The sequence below is a fragment of the Pseudorasbora parva genome, chromosome 10 (assembly GCF_024679245.1).
Source record: "Pseudorasbora parva isolate DD20220531a chromosome 10, ASM2467924v1, whole genome shotgun sequence".
In the NCBI taxonomy this organism is placed as follows: domain Eukaryota; kingdom Metazoa; phylum Chordata; class Actinopteri; order Cypriniformes; family Gobionidae; genus Pseudorasbora; species Pseudorasbora parva.
This window is the reverse complement of record NC_090181.1, coordinates 12,690,033-12,712,026: the sequence shown is the minus strand read 5'-3', so window position 1 is coordinate 12,712,026 and position 21,994 is coordinate 12,690,033. Positions and strand designations below refer to the sequence as shown.

Genomic DNA, 21,994 nt, shown 5'->3' with positions numbered 1-21,994 from the left:
AAAAACTCTATATCGCGAATCATATGGTTTCTAACAATATATATAGTCACATTTTTATATTGAGATATATCGTTTAAAGGGTTACTTCAGCGATTAGCATATAGCTTTGTATCAGTAGAAACCCTGGAGTATATTCAAAAGATTGCTGTGAACTTGCTGTGAATGTATGCAGCGAAGGCGGCGCGTTTACCTCAGCTCAATCATGACGGTGAATGTAATCTGACTCCTGCTGTGTTTGTGCAGTGACACTCGCGCAGCGACTAACTTTTTATATTAAACAGACACGTTCAGTTTTTAATTGTAGTGTCTGTTCTCTATCTGAACTGATTTTATGAAAATTAACAATGACTGGAAAAGTGATCCAGTCACAGTGATCCAGTAGCGGTGGCTTTGGGAGTGGCCTTGTAGGGCAGTGGAGCATTCTGGGAATTGTTGTCTTTCATCCCCAATGAGACAATACATTCTGTCTTTTCTCAGTCTAGAAGGCACCAAATTAAAAAATAATTTCACATTTCTACTAGGGGTGTCAAGGTACACCTATTCGTACAGAACGGTTTCAGTGCAGGGCTTTCGGTTCGGTGCACGTGTATACCAAACGCTGCGAATGCAGTCTTTAACAGATAACAGTCGGCTTGTTTTAAGCGCGGAACACACTTCATTCAGAGATCCCTCACAAACATATTAAGTATTCAGTCCATGTTATCATGAAATTCAAACGATGAATGCCGCTTTGACGCTCTTTAATGTGATGTGACTGATCAGTATATGCGCGTCAATTTAAACGGCAGCGCACGAGTAAACGCAGTTCTCTCTTCCTAAAGAATAAACATGAATTAATATCTCTTAAAGGGTTAATTCACCCAAAAAGGAAATTGATGTCATTAATGTCGTTCCACACCCGTAAGACCTTCATTTATCATCGGAACACAGTTTAAGATATTTTATATTTTAGTCCCAGAGCATAATGCAGTCAATGCCCACTTCACTGTCCATGTCCAGAAAGGGAATAAAAACATCATCAAAGTAGTCCATATGTGACATCAGTTGGTTGATTAGAGTCTCTTGAAGCATCGAAAATACATTTTGATCCAAAAATATCAAAAACTACAATTTTATTCAGCATTGTCTTCTCCATGTGCCTCCAAAAAGAATCAAACGGTTAATGAATCAGTGAATCGATCAATGATTCGGGTCGCCAATGTCACGTGATTTCAGCAGTTTAGCGCTTCAGAATTGCTAAAATCACGTGACATTAGCGGGTGTGGAACGACATTAGGGTGAGTCATTAATGACATCAATTTCATTTTTGGGTGAACTAACTCTTTAAGGTAGGCTATGTTGAGGATACATTACAACTTTCTCAAATGTATCATGTCGTGTAATCGCTCAATCGGTGTTTCAACCGTGGAAAGACAAAACAGTTTGCAATGTCACGTAGCATCATATTTACCTCAGACAAATCATTTAGTGTGCACATCTGTGTTAGTTCACTAGAGAAACAAACTCTTTCGCGAAACATATGCACTATATATTAGCCTATATATTCATTATATTCTACTTAACCTGTTAGTGATGTCTTGTTTATTAATGTATGTTTAAATAAATCTGTCATTATTTGAAAGCTGTGTATAAATGATTATATTTCAGCAACGAATTGAAGAAAAAATATATAGATTTAGAAGTTAATGCGAAAACTGCCTTATGTGAAGCTTATGAGTGTTGATTATTATATCTAAAAATAACTGAATTGATGGTAAATGGACTGCATTTATATAGCGCTTTCAACAGACCCTATGGCCATCCAAACAGCTTTATATTTTTACCTCACATTCACCCATTTATACACCAACAGCGGCGTCCAAATTGAGGCATATCTGGTCTAAGAAAGGACTCCTTATATTTACAGCATTATCTTTACAAAACTTGTAGTTATAATTTAATTAATTTAGACATAATTTTTTTCAGTAAACCACTGTTGAATAAAAATATATAAAAAGTCATTTTGTAAAACTGCTGTACCGAAATCTTACCGAACAGTGAATTCAAAACCGAGGTACGGTACGTGAACAGTCAGATTTGTGTACCGTTACACCCCTAATTTCTACTACATTAATGACCCAGTTTAAGTAAAGATTCATCTTCCCAGTGCTGAAGTACCCCTTTAACGATATATCGTTACACCCCTAGGATATAACAGGAGAGGAGAACACTGCCACACAAATCAGCAATGTTGCTTTGGGCCTTTACCTCTAGAATCTCACACTTGTTTGGTGCTGAACTGAAAACAGAACCCTTGAGTAATTGAATAAACTGGGTAATAACAATGAAACGGGTGGAGCAGATGACTCCTGGAAGATGCATGCACTTGAAAGTAAACTAATAGGAGTAAATCAGACTATAAACATGATGAACTGCTGCCTGTAATCAAATCACTGAAAGAAATTGCTGTGATTAGCAGATTAGCAAGCTTGGCCAACAACAGTTCGCATGATGAATAGTTCATCAGTGACTCACACTGTATGGCCCAGACAGCCCATCTCTTCATCAACACACAGAACCCAATCCAAACAGAAATCAATATCATTGTATTGTTCTGAGAAACAAAACAAGAGCCAAGCATAAGGATTAAAATCATTACAATGGGAGATTTATGTGAAATAGCAAGTCTGTCCTTCATTATTGCCTGGGTGGCTATAGACAAGCTTCAGATGGATCCACTACCTTCTTAGAGACTAACAAAGAGATCCACTTATCAACAGATTAAGTGACTAACTTGATTCAGGAAGAATGTCCTGTTGAACTTGACATTCAAAGCAACTGTCTGGGCCCCTCTGGGGCCTAATCCACAGTTTTTTTTTTAATCACGTGCACTCCATATTATTTGGCTACTGTAAAAGTCTAAGTATGAACATCACCTGATTGTGATCAGATTAGACAATTATATTCCATAGCAAATGCATTCACCATAACTTTAATTCATGAGCTGATATATCCAGTTACTTTTTCTGGTTTCGTAACAGTAACACTGGACCATTGTGAACAAAAACAACGTCTGATGCCATATCCCTGGGTTACACTTTCTCTTGGAAAGAAAACTTAGAATGTTTACCATAATTATACCACCTTTAAATTAATGCGATCTGTTTATTCCCAGTCTATTAGTCCACCAGAACAATTCCATACAACTGTATCTTCATATCGTTATTGTTAGGGTTTTGTTTGTTAATGAACTTAACCATATAAAGATTGTATCATGTTTGATACATGAAATGTAAAGCCTCTAAATCACCAACATAATCAAAACATGTTGTACACAATTTGATATGCCTTCTGCCCTCTTTTTAATGGTCAAAACTTTTTTTACTAAGTAAAAGGCTTTTTGGTATAATTCCATTTTCAAGTTGTGGTAGTCTTGTCTTTTTGCTGTGAAAACTTTAATTTTTTTAATAAAGAAAGGGCAAGAATGAATTTTATATTGTTATTCAGGGCTCGACATTAATGCTTGCCTGGGACAAATGGATTTCTTGAAGGGACAAGTGAAAGAGAATTTTACTTGCCCAACAGACAAGAGCCTGATTAAAACGCCAATAACAAAAAAAAAAAAAAAAAAAAAAAAACTAACGAAATCACCAAAATGCTAGAAGGATTCTTGGGTGATTGATAGTGGATTTATAACAATGTAATGAACTGACGGCAACAACACGCTAACGCTCACGCAACCTTCTCGAGGAGTAATCAAAACAAATGAACACTGCTCACACAGAGCAATTGCAGTAAACATTCAAAATGTGAAGTTTTTATATTGATAACATGATACAGGTAAACATCAAAATTAAATGTGCTGTTTTCCTGAATGGTACATTTCCATGATGGTACATGATTGAAAATGACACTGATTTCATATGACCGTTACATAAACAATTAATTAAAATAGCTGTATGTAAGAAATGTATTTCAATTAATCATAAAATGTCCCTGATATATCACTAGACATTAAGAAATCATGTTAATTTCAAATACTTATATCACTGATAACAGTAGTCCGGCCAGGATATTGTCATTTACAAGTTGTTGTTGCAGCCCTCAACTGATTTTGATGTTGACATGTTGTTTTTGGCCTGAAGCTCCACCCTCCACCTGTCGACCAATTACGAAGTCAGTAGTGTTTCGGCATCCGGGTTGCCAGATCTGCTCTAGTTACCACAGCTGCAGCTACAAATGTTCCTGCAGCCTATCTGGCAACCTCGAGTCAGAGGGAGAGGGGATTCACCATTGCAGTACCAGTTTTGGCCACAATCTTACACTTCCTTTAGTCATTTACTTCACTTACATTTTAGATGCAATATTAAGGCTGTGTGTCCACCAAAGCTTTTTTGATGCTGCTGGCTGGCGTTTTCAATTGTTTTCAATGGAAGCACCACATTTTTAGAGCGTCTGGAGCGCAATGAGTGCTTTTTACTGGTCGCCGAGAGTTGAAGAATGTTCAACTTAGGGCTGGACAATAATTCAATATCAATATATATCGCGATATAATTTTTTTCAATAACGGTGATATGATTTTTAAACACATTTCCGATATTTCGATATGACTGACGTTCAGGGCGCATGCCATCAGAAAGAGCAGAACACGATTGGCTTCTTGCGTGATGACGTAGGCCTACACCACGGACACGCAGCCAGTGCTCAGCAGTAGTAGGCTGATAGATCCAACGCGGCACGTTTTAGCTACAAAGAGAGTTTCCCTGACCGCAACACAAATGTGACTGAACGAGCTTCCACAAGTAAGGAGAAATAAATAGTTGATAAGAGAAGAAAGACTAACTTTCTTTAGTGGCGTGGAAGTGGTTCGTCTATCTAAAGCACTATTCGCACGGGATTAGTATTATCTAGGGACCTCTGTGATTTAGAAATGACTCCCCCACATCTGAGTTTTGCGTGGCGCATTCGCACGGGATAAGCAAAGCCTGTGATTTTACTCGAATTTACTGACTTCTCCCGGATATGATGTTCGTTATAGATAGCTGTATGAAATCATAAAAAGGCATCGATATCGTTTGGATTATTTTACAGTAGCCTAATAAATAAATATAATTTCGTTCAGTTAGCGAACAGACGCCATGAACTGAGCTCAGACCAGCGGAAGGAATCAGATTTAATTTATCACGAGTGAGAAGCTGACGATATACGGCGGAAGATTCAGTTTCAAAACTAAATGTAAAAGCGCCTATTTAAACAAGATTGTCATTGTACTATACTGTTCGGTTATGTTTTTTATTCAGAACAGTATTGATGTTAATATTAAACACACCATTCAATCAGATTACTCTCAAATTGATACTCATTCAGTGAAAGTATAATCCGTGCGGGCGCGGCTGCACGGGAATTAACGGTGCGCATTATGAATGCAGACTTTATTCTTCGTGAAAGATAAAGATAGAAATGCTCACAGGGAGAAAAAAAGCTTGCAAAAAGTATATACAATCCGCCTAATCCTGGCCAAATCACAGAGATGTCGATTCGCACGGGACTAATGTTATCACAGGACCTCGGTGTTCGGTGAAATATGGTAGGTAGGCTAATTTGCGGGGGAATTTTTACTTTACAAATTACAGACATGGCCGATTCGCACGGGATTAAGATCACAGACATTCTCTGCAATTATTACAAATCACCAGAGGTCCCTAGATAATACGAATCCCGTGCGAATGGGGCTGATATTAAACTTGTGCCGGAGAGGTGCCGACTAGGGGTGTAACAATACATCGACATAGATGCATCAATCTAATGTCTAACAATACGATGCCAAGCGTTACAAATAATCCATGTAGACTATTTGTGTAAGAGGCAAGTGGCACATTTGTTTTAATACTTTCCACATTTGCACACAATGTCATGTATTAACACCAACGCGTTCATTCTCGTTTAAATTACCTTTCAATGCTTGTGAAAGACGGTCAGACATGGCTTCACGAAAATGTATCATTTTCTCCTGTTTAAAGCCTTGCAAAAAGCAGCGTGCACTCATCTCAAACAGAGCACAAATAGGCCACTGAATTGAGTCTTATTTTATTAATTTTTTTGTGCATCAGTAGATAAAGGTCTATATTTTTGCATAAAAGGAGAATATAGCGCTATGAATCGTTCTTCAGTGAAATTTAAAACTTAAAAGAAAATGCTCAGTAAACTGCGTCTGCGAAGTGAGAGTCTTGTTTATTTGACGGTGATTTCACATTTCTTGTTCGTATAAAGGCTAAATACAAATAAAAGGTGAACATTAATTTATTTGTACCGTTTTTATTTCTAAAATATTATATAGTTTTATAGGAGGAGGTTTCATAGACTTGGCTAATTAATTTGTCAGAAGTTTGTAGGTACAGAAATCCTTTGTGGCAGTTCTTGGTAGTTTTTCTAAAGCTTTTATATAGTTCATATCGATATCGAAATGATATCGTATCGACCAAAATTAAGAAATATATCGTGATATAAATTTTGGCCATATCGTCCAGCCCTAGTTCAACTTTAAGTAAAACAGCGCTCATCACTGTCACTTTTCACCCAGCCGGCGAATCACAGTGGCGGAGGGGCGGGACAAATACAACACAGACCAACTGCCACATTCTGTGTGTACAACATCAACAGATGAAAACAAGCAATAATAATGAAACAAAATTATTTAAAACAAGAGCCAGAGCAAATATTTCACATTGTATCTGCAATTTTATATAGAATCAATACAGAAACAAACTACCTGTGAAATTAGTAACACTTCCTCGGATTTTCCGTATCATAAGCAAAGAGTCTCAACTGAAGAAAAAAAAAACAAAGAAAAAAAAAAGAAGCCTGCCAAAACGCTCTCAAGCGCTCACAGCGAGGCGTTTTCATCAGAGTGCCTAGCGTGTTCAGCTGGCTAAAAACGCTTTGGTGGACAAAAGGCTTAAGTGTTTTTGTTCTAATTCAGCAGCGAAAATAGTTCCAAACAAAGATTCCAAGCAACACAGTTCCAAACAGCAGAACCATAACGCCTCTCATGCGTTACTGAATGATTCAGTGTTTGAATAAATCGGTTGAAACAAAGTAGTGCTGCAACGACGCGTCGACGTCATCGATGACGTCGACTACGGAAATACGTCGACGTTCGTGAAATGCGTCGACGCGTCTTGTCAGACGTTCATCTCGCTTAATGTTGGCTTCTGCTCCTGGTTCTATCACAAAAACCTAGACCGCGAATATCAAAAGTATGAGAATATTTTAAACAGAGGCCAAACAGTGTTTCCCACACATAGACTTTACGCTATTTAAAAGACGCACGCATATTCGTTTAGCTGCATTTCCTTAAATTCTCTCTCCGCCCTTTTGCGCGTCTACTCACTCACACACACACGCGTTGCATTCGACCGTAAAACAAGTTTTATTGCATTTTGGCACATTTAGTATGACATAGCTTTTAAAACCAGAGCAGTTGAATAACAGAGTTGCGACAAGCCTTCATCACGCGGCAGCGCGCGGTCACGGCGCTCATATAATTCTAAACAAACCAGCGCGGTGTCAATCAATACAGACCAGTGTTTCCCAACCGGGATCCCGAGCAAAAGTTGCGGGGACGCACTTACACTTCGGTTCATCTCGCATCTGATGACGAATCTTTAATATGGGTTGTAACTTGAAAATAATGCTGTATGTATGTTTCTGTCGATGGATACACGTGCTGACTCCTCAGGTATATACACTACAACAACAGCGATAATAAAAGAAAAACGTGGGCAAAACGGTCTCTCTTTGTAAACTTTATAAAACGCATGCGAGTGCTGCTGTACGTCCGAATATGAGCAGTCATTTTCACCGTCATCACCCCTGTGTAGCCAGGAGACTCGAATGAGAAGATCTGTCTTTGTGCACTCGTCCCAAAGCGCGCAAATATTGAGTTCTCTTTCAAATCCTGTGCTTAAACGGACAAACTCACAAAAAGTATGTCAAAATGTCATAGCCTACTCTATGCCTTAAGTGAACTTTATACAGAAAATACGACGACTATCCGTGGGTCTCAAAGGGGCAATAGCCTTCACTGCTGTCTGTTTAATGTCAAACAAAAGATAAAGACATCACTCACTGCTCCTGACTGAATAGCTTTCGTAAGTTTAATAAGGATTATTTTTTAATTTTAAACAGTTAAATGTGTGGTTATTTTACTTTTGATTATTTAATTCCATTTCTCTACCTAAAAACTAATGTTAGACCTACCTGAAAATCCTGAAAAGCATTGTTTATTTTATTCTCATCTTTGCTCAATAGTATTTATTTGTGCTGCTGCTTCTATTTAAGTTATCTGTTCTTATTTTCTTTATTTTCATTTGACAGTAGTCCTTTTTCTCCTGAACATAGCAAATACCAAACTGTACTGAAACATGAACCTAAAACCGTGATACAAAGTGAACTGTGAGCAGTCTGTACTGTTACACCTCTAGCGCAACTTATGCGAGGGGGTGCCACAGAATTGTGAAAAATTTCAACGGGTAAAAAAATTAATCGTTAGATTAGTCGACAGAAAAAATAATCGTTAGTTGCAGCTCTAAAACAAAGATTCAATGACCTGTTTGTCAACAACTGCTTCATTCTTGAATGAATCAGCCGTCTGAATGAATCGACTCAATTAGGGCTGCACGTTTTCAAGTTTTTCATTAACCGAGGCCCTTAGCGGTTAATACTCGGTTAACCATAGTGTGCGTCAGGGTTATTTTTAGCTTATTAATTTGACGACCACCATCTCCGTAGTGAACGCGCCTATAGAGAGAAATGCACATCATGGATTACACAATCAGAGAGTAGCCTATTTCTTTTCGTTTTAAATTGTTAAAAGACATTTCAAGTTTCTTAAGATCTATTTCATGTCTGCGAGGCGTACGCTGAGTTTCGTTAAATTAGGATGAGATGCGCTCCAGTTCACGAGCAATGCGAGTGGCCGCGAGGGCGCCTGCACGATTAGAGCATGTAACGTTAGTAAAATATGCAGCCGAGAATGATTCACACAGACTCAGCGTTTGACTCGCGCGGCTGATGAGCCTCTCCCGGCAGAGAGTTCAAGCATCTGTGGACTCGTTCCTTCAGCTCTGGCCATCTTGCTTTCAATCCGCGATCAGCTTTTTTGTTTTCTTCATTACAGTTTAACTAACGTCTGCTTTTCTCTAGTCATTCACAAGTTTCTTACTTCAAACTTTCTTTCTTCTGATCCGTTATGCACAGCGCGCGCGGCTCCCGCTCTGCTTCTGCCCTAATGCGACTTTTAGTCCAGTGCGACGTATGTTATTTTCCTCTTCATGACGCATATTTTGACTGATGCAACTCATACTCCGGAGCAACTTATAGCCTGAAAAATGCGGTAAGCACTGCATTGCAATACTTGCATTTCGCCCCGTCACTCATTTTTAAAGTGCTCCCACGCTTTCTTTGCCCGCTTAGAAAGCTGGTCATGACTTCTTCTTGTGGATACTACCCTAACCCTATGGATACTACAAATGTCTGGGAGTGCTCTGGCGGTCTATAGGGGTGCAAACATATATTACAACTAAATTCAAGGCACGTCATTGACGCCACTTAACCGAGCAAAATGTTTCACTCGGTTGCGCAATTTTTAACGGTTAATCGGTCAATCGGTTAACCATGGACACCCCTAGACTCAATGATTCACTCATTAACTCACCTGCTGCCAGTACTGGCGGTTTAGTTTCATATACTTTTCAACATTTTTGTTTATTCAAAAACACAAATCTCACAACATTATTTAATGCAGTAGTAATTTGTCTGTGTTAATTATTTAATTTGATATTGTCTTAATTTAATTGAATGTATAGATCAAATTTAAGAATAATATGAAACCTGAAGCATACCCTATATTTAATAAGATTAGGGGGGAAATGTCCTTTATCAAAGGTAAAATATCACATGTAGATTTAAAATATGTCAAAGTTGATTGAACACTGTTGAGAAAATTGCTTCAGAATAAGTTATGCAACACACACACACACACACACACACACACACACACACACACACACACACACACACACACACACACACACGAACAAATCTAACTTTTTTCCAGACAAGGACAAGTGAATGACCGATTTACTTGTCCGAAGAACAAGCACATGAACATGCTTAATGTCGAGCTCTGTTATTAATATTTCAAGATAAACATACTGGAATTAATCAATTAATGTTTACTTGATAATCCATACAGAACCATATTAATACCTATTTTGAGGAACGGTTATTTGTGTCAAACCAAATCTGCATGGGAAATGAAACATCATAAAACTAAGCATTAAATATCTTCCAAATAAGACATATTATTGTGAGATATAAATTGAAAAGTAATATTTATGCATCACCAATTCATACAAGCTTCCAGGATTCCATCTTATGTTTTGGCCATATATATAACATCTCTGCCAAATTTTGCTCATTTTGGGCCTTTGAATAAAACCGAAATATAAATGTTTCTCCTTGAGTGAGCTCAGTAAATAATACTATAAGGACCATTAAAGTATGAATATACAAAAAATAATAAGGGGGGAAGAAATTAAAGTTTCTTAAAGTCATATTAAGTAAGTTCCAGATTAATTTAATTTAAGTAGTTAAGTATTTTTAGATTCTGTCTGTTGTTCTTACAGCAACGAGAAAAATACAACTTCAAATACTCAAAGTACACAGCAAAGGAGACGTTCATCTTTGTTTCCGTTGCTACTGCTTTCATGACACAATGTTTCACGTACAAACATGATTCTAAGGATTTTCTTTGACTTTCTGCCAGTGCAGCTGACTAAGGAGTCAAAAAACAACTTCATTGCAACCGATGTCATCATGACACCAGCTATACAGCAGCACAATAAAACCTTACCTTCACAGTGAACACACACGGCACCGATAATGTGTCTCACACAGTCGGTTTGATCTATAATATCATGTCGCGTATTTAACTTCATGTATGGTCATTAACATGATCCTGGGAGCCGAACAGGTGAACAAACAGGCCAATTAAACCCTGAACAGCTCAAACCGTCAAAAATATTACGCTTTCAAACTTCGTATTTTCGATTAAACATAAGAAAACGCAAGTTAAGAGAAGAAATAGTCATAAGTTAACGTACATTAACGTTCAATCTGGTCCTGGTGGCCTCTTTCTTGAGTTCAGACAGCTTATGTTAGCTTAAACGCCATGACAGAGACCAGAATCGTTAAATTTTCTCGGTAATCATATTTAGTTATGCGTTTTCACAGAAAATGAGTGAAAACACAAATTATCTATCGAGAAAGTGAGGCTTAATTAGCTAGGATTAACGTTAGCTAAAGTGCGTCCTGTTAGCGTCACTTCGACAGACCTAATTAATCCCAAACTTAATTTGTATTATATATGGATATGTTTTCCATCCACATATTTAACCAATCGGAAAACATTTTTAAGTAAAAAAAAAACAAGACACGACAAAAAACACCAAGTAACACTATCGCGGCCTTGTGTTTACCAGTCAATCTGCGAGCTAAAGTTGAGTGGGATCCCGAGGCCTGAGCGCGTCTGTTAGGCAGAGAAACGAGCCCTCCGCCGAGCAACACAAACACTCACCGTTTATCGCCGAACGACGAGAAGAGAAGAAAAAACACCCAGGGTGGACAAAATGCGTCTCGGGGTGAAGTTGTCAGACGGCAAGATGTGAATATTGCTTCATTCCCCGCTTCTGCTGGTTGTAAAGTAGAGGTCAAAGTAAACGGGAAGGCGACGGGTGAAATATTGGGTGAAATGGAGAGCCGTCGAAAGAACTAGTCGAGGCACCGCATATCACGAGGCTCCGCAGTAGCGGTCAGGAACAGCGATGCGGCTCAGCGATAGGGGGCACTAAAACACCCCGCCAACGAGGTCGCCACAAAGATTACAAATCATTCACCTGGATTGCACAATTGAAAGTGACCAGCGACCAGTGATATTAAACCATGATTTTAGCGGGTTAATGTTTATGCTGAAAATTAACTTACATTGCGCATGAAATGCATTATGCACTTAACCCAGTGATCCAAAACTCAAATGAAGACATGCACATGAAGTGATAAAAAAAAGGCAAATGTCCCTTTCAGGATCTAAAGTAAAAACAATGCAACTCTTGAAGCAAAACTAGATTTTATTCTTCCAGTATAATCAGAAAATAAATGTTAATTATGCGCTGTTATTTAATCTGTACAATTTACAGCATACAAAATGGTATGTTACAAATGCATAATTGTCCTTGATCATCAATGCTCAATTCAGAAACAAAACAGCACCTGAAGTCTATACAAACTAACAAAAAACAATGGTCCTACAGTTGTTATAACTTTTCCATTTGCATTGTAAACATGTTTGTAGTGCGTTTTAGTAGTAAATATTATTTTGCTGCTTGTTTAATATTTTTGCTCACTTACGATCAGGCTATTATTTTGCCTGACAGCCAATTGAGTTTGCCTGACAGACAAAATAAATAAGTATTCCGATAAAGTGACACCAACACAGATTTGCATGCATTATTAGAATATAAAAAAAAAGTACCATCTTGAACATATGGAAGCCCATTTCCACCACAGAAGATAAAAAACAAAACAAGCTTTGATCAAATAATTATGAGATAAAATCATTTTGTAATACTAAGTTAAAAATGTGAGATGCATTTTTTAAATCTCATGACATTTTCAATTACGCAATTTAGTCGACATTGACATAAGTAAAAAAAAAAAAAAAAAAAAAAAACATTTTTTGTAAAAAAATTCTGTGACAGTCACAAAATAGGACAGTTGAAATTGAGATAAAAAGTCATAATTATGGCAAGGTAATTATTATTAACTTGTCAAATAATGATTTTTATTTTTATTATGAGTTAGTATGCCACAACATTGAGTTTTTACCTCATAATTATGACTATTTCATCAAAGAGTTTTTTTTTCTTATGTTGCAGAAATGACAGAAGTATCCATTTTTAATGCTTTATCATAAGTATATTCACAACATGTGACACTATATATTTAAAATGATTGACAATGCAATGAATTTTTATATGCAGATAATTATGAACAGCAGTGCAGATGGTCATGCACCAGGTTTAGTTGAGACTTGTTGTGAGAAATTAATGATTTGCATTTATTGTACAGACACAAAACATTTCACACACACAAAAAAAAAACTATTCATGCTATGCATAACTGAGTTAAAGAATATAATTCAAACTTGTTGGCAAGCCAACCATTAAAACTACTAAAAGTAAATTTGTATTAGGTTCCTCACAGAGGTTAATGCAGTTTTAAAACTGACTACAATTATTAAACAACACAAATTTTAATCTGATTTATCTTTAAAAACTCTATTGATTAAAACAGAACCTCAAGATTCACTCAGTCATTGAAATCATAATACAGTCATAATCATAACCATTAGGGAGGATTCAAAGGAAATTGATCTTGAGTTGAATGCTGGGCGTATTTTTGCTAATAACCCGAGGTGCTTGTGCCTTAGTGTTCAGGCTCTCCTGGTTGCCCTTGACGGCTGCCTCAAGCCTGGCTTTCATGTGTGGGGCAGAGGCCATCAGCGATTTAAAGACAGCCGAGTTCTGGGGGCCGATGCGCATGAGGTCTCTTAAGGCGGACTCGTGTAGTGAGCGAGAGGCCGCTGGGGCTGATGCCAATGCATTTTCATCTAGCAGAAGAGAAATGAGGATGGGCAACAGCACAGCCACCAGCTGTGGACCTGCATAGATAAAACAAATACTGATCTGAATATCTTGTAATCCTAACAGTGAGGATTCACATTTTAAACAACAGCGTTACATTTTGCTTACAGTAACATTAAAAACAAATTTGCAGCCAATGAATTCTCATTGTTTGTTGATTGATTGCAAATAACTTACTGTTTGAGACGAACGTTTTTCAGTCATTTTTTCTTTATACATTTCACTTACGGTTAGTTTCGTCGCTAGCAAACACTAGTGCTTCCAGGGCTCGGATTGCGTCTTGTACGGCCTGTAGCTCTGCTGGACCTTGAGGACGACTCTTTTCAACTTCCTCCAGCTGAGACACCAGACAGCCACCCAAAGCTAGAATAAACGGCCTGGCTATTGACTCTGGGCCTTGAAATAAAGACACTAGCAACTGATAACTCCTGCTCAGTACCTAAAGTAGAAATTAGACATAGAAGAGAATGTTAATAAATAGTGTTTTTTGCCCCCATGGAAATTCTACACAAATTGTAACAACGCTCCTTATTTAAGCAGCCAGATGTGTTTACATCTTACTTTGGGGTTAGAAAGATATACTAAATAAAAGCTAGATAAAATATATATATAGTTTTTCATGTCTCTTGCTTACCTGCATTTATTGAAAATACATTTAAAAATACAGTAAAAACAGTACTATTGTGAAATGTTATTACAATTTAAATCAAAATTAAAATGTCTATTTTAATATATTTAAAAATGTAATTTATTTGTTTTATTTCATTTTCATCAAGTCACTGTCACATGATCCTTCAGAAATCATTCTAATATGAAACCTTGGACCACAAAATCAGTTATAAGTTGCATGGGTATATTTGTGGAAATAGCTAACAATATAATGTCTGGGTCAAAATTATCGATTTTTCTTTTATGTCAAAATCATTAAGACATTAAGATCATGTTCCATGAAGACATTTTTAAAATGTCCTACTGTAAATATATTTTAAAAAAATGTATAATTAGCAGTAATATGCGTTACAAAAGACTTCATTTGGACACACTTAAAGGCGATTTTCTTAATATTTCATTTTTTTTGCACTCTTAGATTGTTGTATTCTTGGTCAAATGTTGTCCAATACTAATAAACCATACATCGGAAAGCTTATATTATTCAAATTCCATAAAATAAAAAAATGGTTTTGAGGTCCAGGGTCACATGCTGATTTAGTATATTAAAACATTTATTATTATTATCAATGTTGAAAACAGACATGCAGCTTAATATTTTTGTAGAAATCTTTTGAACCTTGTTGACCCTTGTTTTTTTTTCCAGAGTTGATGAATAGAAACTTCAAGAGAACAGCATTTAAAAACAGAAATATTTAGTAACAATCTTAAAGTCTTTACCGTAAATTTTGATCAATTTAATGCATCCTTGGTAAGTAAAAGTATTCATCCCTTTTCCAAAAAAACCCCTCAAAGGTTTATGTTAAAGGGGTGATGAATTGAGAAATCAACTTTCCCTTGAGATTTCGATATATAAAAGATCATGGTAATATAAGAATATCCTGTGAGTTTCAGAGCTGAAAAGCTTTTATAGACACCAAGCCCAGAAAACGATCTTGTGCTTCATTCTTACATCATAGCGCTACGAAACACCGCCTCTATAGAATCTACAGCGCGTCTAATCCAGTAGCCTCACCCACCGACTCATGGAGGTGATTGGCTCGCACTGGCCAACAACAATAAACATGCCCAAGAATATAGCAAGATATTGCGCTATTCCTGGTCGTGGAAGAACACAGTCACTGCATAAGCTTCCTTTCCGATCCTAATATTAGGAATGTGTGGTTGAACTTTATTTTTAATGAAGTTCCAGCTCAAGTGGGGTAGACATGTTCACTTCAGTTCACTGCGGGATCGTTTGTAAACCAATCTCCGGTCGATGCTGGATTTGGATCCGTGTCTAACAGAAACATACTTTTCGGACGCTGGACTCAATCACCTATGGGCCAGGGTTCGCAAAGCCCTTTGAGGCAGATGAATCTGCTGTTGTCTCTCTCGACTTGACATTTGAAGGGCAGCGCGCGCTCTTTTATCGACCGATCGTGCGGGCTATGTGTACAATAATAGTCTAATATAGACTATTAAATATAATAGTCTAATCAATCGTGGGTAGATGAGAAATAAAACATTGTGTTTGTTTGATAAAGACGTTTAACGAGCCCTGTGCTCAAGAGAATGGGCGTTTATTTCAAAGTCTTCAGTGTGTCACGCCCATCAAAACCCAGCATTTTGGAGAGAGCCTCAAAACCAGTGTAGAAAATAGCCTATTACTGCTTAGTTATGTTTTTGAATGTAAAAACCACACAAAAATCATTATTTGACCTCAGACAACAGTATATAAAAAGAAAAAAAGCCAGTTAATGACACCTTAAAGTTCTATACTGAATAAGCTTTCTAATCAGCCCTTTTCATTCACCATGGGGTCCTTGGACTCCAGACTGGCTCTGAATGTCTGGATGCAATGTGTCTGAAGTGGCTCCACAGTGGTCACCTCAGCACTGGAGTACAGCAGGAAAATGGTGAGGGATGTCAACATGGTAACCTCATCTACTCCAGCCTCAGTTTTTTCTGTCCAAAACAATCCATGAAAATCGCAGAAAAATGAGCCTCAAATTATATTTCTCAGATGCTTAAAACATGGAGAGGGAGAGAGAGAGCGAGAAAGAGAGAGAGATTGATTAACCTGTACTCCAAGACTCCAAGAGTGTGTGCAGTGCACTTTGCAGCAGTTCAGTCCAGGCCCCACGACTCTTCTCAGCTCTGCTCATGGGAGAGGTGAGAACAGTGCGCAAGGCCTGTAGGATGCCTGGTACCAGCTGTCCACTCTCAGCACCAACAGAGCCCTTCACCACCTCTCTCAACACCCCTAGCAGCAGATAGAGCACAGTGGGCAGCACTGACACACTGCCTGCAGAGGGACGGAAAAACGAATGTCAGATCTTTTAGCATTTATGGAATCAAATCTAATTTCTGTGGAACTAGTTTGACATTTCATTTGAAAGCATATCAAAATGTTTTATGGAGAGAAAAAGATGATGGGGACAAATTTTTTTGTTGTTGTTGTGACACTTTAAATCGCAATAAAAAGCGGGGGGGGGGGGGATACAAAATAAAATAAATTTATAAAAATAAAATAAAAATAAATAAAAATAAAAAGCAGCAATAAAAAAAGGGAATCCTAAAACGAATAAACAAAATGAAAAGTAGATTAAAATAAAGTGGGCAGGAGGATGTTTTCTCATAATCTCAAAGCTCTTATGGCCGCAGTAATTCCCTGGATCTCATACCCTGTGGTGAACAGATGGAGGGCAGTTCTGAGAGGATGGCCAGAGCAGATGTGACGAGTCTACAGTCAGTGTTGCTGAGAGAGCAGGTCTGTCCTCCCCGCCCCATGGGGCTGCCAGCCAGCTTAGGGCTGAGCTGCGGAAGCTTCCTCACAAGCGTGCAGAGACAGAGCTCCAGTGCTCCAAACACAAGAGACTGTCCCGGCACCAGGCCGCCAGTGTCCCGCCCCTCACCAAACTCAGGAACAGTTTCCTTCTCTGCTGCACCATCATCGACTGAACAAATGCAGTAAAGAAAGATGAATTCAGAAGGCAATTTAAGCATTACACACTTTTGAATTTTTTTAGACTCACCCTCTGCACTGTGGCGTTTCTCTTTGACATGCTCCTGAGCAGCACAAATGATCTGGCGCACCAGTTCCAGCACAGCCAGCTGAATGCTGGGAGATTCCCGAGTGACTATGAGCCTATGCAGAACGCTGAGCAGCTCCACACTCAAAGCCTATAGAGAGAACACCATAGACTCATCAGGGCACAGAGTGACAAACAATAAAGAGAAAAATATACCAGGTATGAACTACACAGAAAGACAAATACCAAACCACGACAAAATTGTATGATCAATAAGTTATCACAAATGTTTTTACATTTCTTACTTATCAAAATAAGTTTATACAGTTTGTATAAGTTATACAAGATTCAACTAATTTGTTAAAGTTGAATGTAATTCAAGTTGAAATAACCATCCAAGTTGATTGTACTTAATTTAAGGCTTTTTAACTTTTTATTGCAATATCATAAAATTGTGCAGTTCACTTCAGTCCAGTGACCCGTCTCATAGAAGGGCCCCTAACCAGACTGAGAAATGCCAGCCCAGCTTATATAGTAAAATATACAAACTCCTTCTTCGTTAATTGATATGGAATTATATAAATACAAATATTGATACAAGGACATGAAGCACTGAAGCAATAGTATAGAAAAAATAACCTAACCTAACCAAAGAAACAACTGTGTAGGAAAAACAAGTGCAATGTTTTTCTCATAAAGTGCAAAATGGAAAACCATACACTTTTCTTGCCAAGGCTCCATTTATATGAAATAAAGTAAAAACAGTAATATTATGAAATGTTTAAAAATCAATCTATTCCTTTGACAGAAATGCTGCATTTTCAGCCGTTATTACTTCAGTCTTCAGTGTCAAAGGATCCTTCATGTGATACTTCATGATGCGTGATACATTTTTTCAGGGTTCTTTAAATGAATAGATAAAAGCATTTAATTGAAATAATGCTACTTAAAAATAAATAAATAAATAATATACCTTTCGCAACATTGTTAATGTCTTTATTGTCCTTCTTGAAAATAAGTGATATATTATATATTTACACGTGTGATACGCCATATCATGTATATTTAATCATATTTAATCGCGATTAATCAAAGGGGAGTGATGAAGCCAATCATTATATATATGGGGATTATTAGGAGGCCATGATGGACAGGGGCCAATGGGCAAATTTTGCCCAGGATGTCGGTGTTACACACCCCTACTCTTTACCGAAGGACATCCTGGGATTTTTAACGACCATAGAGAGTCAGGACCTCGGTTTAAATTCTCATCTGAGGGGCGGTGCTCTTTGACAGTACAGTGTCCCCATCACTATACTGGGGTGTTAGGACCCACACAGACCACAGGGTGAGCCCCCCTGCTGGCCTCACTAACACTTCTACCAGCAGCTACCTGGTTTTCCTAATTGGTCTCCCATCCAGGTACTGACCAGGCTCAGCCCTGCTTAGCTTCAGTGGGAAACCATTCTTGGGCTACAGGGTCATATGGCTTCTAATTGTATAATACCTGATCATTGCCCACTTTGGAACGGGGCCAAGGCACCTCCAATAAGGCCTGCAGAGCCTGAAGACATGAATGAATGGTTTCCAATTGTTCTCCAGAGTGAGGAGAGCACAAAAACTCCACGCTGATTCCTAAAGGAAAGATTTCAGTAATTGGAACAACATTAAACAAGACTAAACATAAACATGTTGAATCTTCCAGAAATCAAGTGAGCAAAATTCAATGCTCAGAATGACTATACTCTAGCAATGGATGCCCTATAAACACAGAAGTGCATCCACTTAATGAAACTCTGAGCTCTGTACCCAAGATGAGGTGGAGGCGGTCAGTGTTTACATCCTCTGGAGATTTGACAGTGCTCTTAGAGGCAGACTGGCCCATGGAGGTGGGTGTGACTGGCCTGGAGAGGTTGGCGGGCCCCTCGTCCACCATGATAAATCCGGTGCTGTTGAGCCAGAGTGCAGTCGCGTGGAGAATAGTAGCCCAGGCACTGTAATAATGTGGACGGGCCTGTTCCACTGTCTCGGCAGTGTAAAACGAGCCACCTGACAAAAAAAAAAGATGCATGTTGGAACTCACATAGAGTAGCTTTAAACAAGATAATCACAATCACTCCACAACAAACAATTTTTTCAATAGTAATAAAATAATCTACAGATATACTGAATTATTTATAGAAAAATTACACTACCGTTCAAAAGTCTGGGCTCACTAACATAATTTTTTAAACTATTATGTTTACTCAACAAGAACACATTAAACTGATACAAAATAAATGCTATTCTTTTGAACTTTCTCTTCCTCAAAGAACCCTGAATTAATAATACTTTTTTTTTTTTAAATCACAGAAATTAAAAAAACTTGTTTTAAACGTTAATAAAATTTGTTCCTTAGCAGCACTAAAAGGATCATGTGACACTGAAAATTGGAGTAATGGCTGATGAATTTATCTTTGCCATTACAGGAATTGATTACATTTTAAAATAAAATATTAGAAATACAGTATAACATAAGAAGAGAGTTATTTTACATTCAAAATAAATAATGAGTTTAGGACAGGACTACCTGCTTGGGTACTTAATGGCTGACAGGGCGAGTGTTTGGGAAATCTGTTTTCTTGTAGTCATTATTTTTTGGTTCCACTAGAGGCACGTAACTTTGGACATTTAAGTAATTTACTAGATCTGCTTATTTTCCATCAGGTAGGTGTGTACAATTGAGAATAAGAGCATGAGTAGTGACCTGTGGAGGGGAGTTGACTGGAGTATTGTGTTGGAAGGGTGAGCAGGGCATGGTCCTGAAGGGCAGCCAGCCACAGGCGGCTCAGTGTTGCCAAATCAGTCTGAACCAGTTTGAGCAAACCAGCCCCTGCTGGACCTGCAGCCCCATCCTCCTCACCCTGGCTGCCCGGACTCTCCCTCTGCCTGGAGCCCTGCACTGCTGTGATATACACCTTAGAGACACATAGATAAAATCAGATAAAGGTTAAATTCTCAGGGGTGTTAACTCCTCAAGGTGTGAAAAAGGTGACGACAACATGAAACCTTTGTTTTATACTGTTTTTTTTTTATAAAAACACTGCATAGTCTTTATTTTGTAAATGAAATATATATATTTACTCTGATTAAAGCTACAAAAGTGGATTATTTAAGAGTAGTAAGTAAGGAGATTTTCTCTGTTTTGTTGTTCAAAACTCTTGTGCTCTGTGACAAGCCGATGTGTCTGCGCCACTGCGGTCAGAAACAGTCTCTCGAGCAAATGGAGAAATTAGCCGACTTTCACCGCTGACTGCGATTCAAAGGGTCAAGATTACTTGTTTTTACACCGCAATGCTTACAAACGCAGGCAAATTAAAAGGTTTTGTGACCACACCACACAGCAACCGCACATGAATGTGTAACTTCAGAAGGCGCGAGTCTGTCGATGTCATTCACCGTCACTCTGCCCTCTTCTCCCTATCAAAAAGTCATTGGCTCTAGATGAATCACAATAATGACCTGTTTTTGATTGAAAACGGCAAATTTCGCAGAAAGGTGATAAGTTTGCACCCCTGGATTATAGTTTTCTGCTTTTTAAAATTACAGATGCACCAAGTAATAAAAAGTGTAGTTCAATCTCTCTTTATGTACTGTCACACCGCCCATCCCCAGAGTCAAATAATAGCTAGATAAAGAGGTGCAACTGCTTGAATAGATAGATTGTGTTCAGTACCTCTGCCCAGGCTTTGAGCACGGCCAGTGTCTCCATGGTGAAGGTGCTCTCGTTATAGAGCTGACCGGGAACATCTCTCCCCACCTGAACTTTGGCGAGAGAGGAAGCCAGGAGCTGATGTACCCTTCTCAGGTCACGCAGGTCACTGATGACCCCACTGGCGATCCATGCACTGCAAACCTGAACAGCAACAAAGGTTCATGTCAGAACTCAACACTTCTGGAGCAGCTTTCAGCAGCAGCGAACCGCCAGACTCAGAAAAATGAGGTCAAGCGAACCAATGTGAACTTTAAAAGCAAGTTCAAGAGGTTAAAAACAGAGTGAAGGATTATTTTGGGAACTTTAGACACAACTAAATGAACATACTTGGGATGCTTGATCTGACAGTGACAATATCCTTTACTTTAAACAATGTGTTACATGGCATTTAAATCAACAAGTGTGTCAGTAAAAGCAAAGAAAAACAGAAAAAGAGAGCTTCATTATAGATGATATTTAAGTTCTTTAAGCAGCACACCTGGCAGGCTTTGGCAGTCACATTCGGAGGGGCATCCACATGGAAGGCAGGTCTGAGCGCAGCTCCAACCTACAACACCAAACAATGTTTAGTCCATATTAAACCAACAGTCAAAAGTTTGGGAGGTATAGTTTTGATGAAAAACTGTCAAAGAAAATAAAACAAGATAACGTCCAAAACTTTTACTTAAAGGGGCAGTATGTAGTATCTATGAGGATCTAATGACAGAAATGCATAATAATATAATGTTTTCATGTAACCTTACTTAATGTACCATTATGTTTTTATTACCTTAGATTGAGCCATTTCTATCTACATGCACTACAGAGTTCCTTAC

The 21,994-nt window shown here is 38.1% G+C and overlaps 2 protein-coding genes across 7 annotated transcripts in view; both read right to left on the bottom strand.

Moving 5' to 3' along the window:
- hectd1 (HECT domain containing 1) overlaps window positions 1–11,874 on the bottom strand; it is a 46,075-nt gene extending 34,201 nt beyond the window's left edge. For 3 of the 5 annotated variants that reach the window (XM_067455183.1, XM_067455186.1, XM_067455185.1), the window contains exon 1: window positions 11,618–11,874. The gene's annotated coding sequence lies outside the window, so the exon portion shown is untranslated. The remainder of the gene's footprint in view (window positions 1–11,617) is intronic. The other 2 variants (XM_067455184.1, XM_067455187.1) reach the window with 1 other exon arrangement.
- A 1,114-nt stretch (window positions 11,875–12,988) lies between these two features.
- Window positions 12,989–21,994, bottom strand: part of heatr5a (HEAT repeat containing 5a) — a 34,148-nt gene continuing 25,142 nt past the window's right edge. For both annotated transcript variants that reach the window (XM_067455181.1, XM_067455182.1), the window contains 11 exons: window positions 21,658–21,726; window positions 21,141–21,320; window positions 20,172–20,382; window positions 19,235–19,474; window positions 18,933–19,060; window positions 17,429–17,576; window positions 17,078–17,350; window positions 16,474–16,698; window positions 16,207–16,358; window positions 13,971–14,181; window positions 12,989–13,759 (listed from right to left, as the gene is read on the bottom strand). In XM_067455181.1, coding sequence (XP_067311282.1) covers window positions 13,458–13,759; window positions 13,971–14,181; window positions 16,207–16,358; window positions 16,474–16,698; window positions 17,078–17,350; window positions 17,429–17,576; window positions 18,933–19,060; window positions 19,235–19,474; window positions 20,172–20,382; window positions 21,141–21,320; window positions 21,658–21,726 — 2,139 coding nt within the window. In that variant the 3' untranslated portion in view covers window positions 12,989–13,457. The remainder of the gene's footprint in view (window positions 13,760–13,970; window positions 14,182–16,206; window positions 16,359–16,473; window positions 16,699–17,077; window positions 17,351–17,428; window positions 17,577–18,932; window positions 19,061–19,234; window positions 19,475–20,171; window positions 20,383–21,140; window positions 21,321–21,657; window positions 21,727–21,994) is intronic.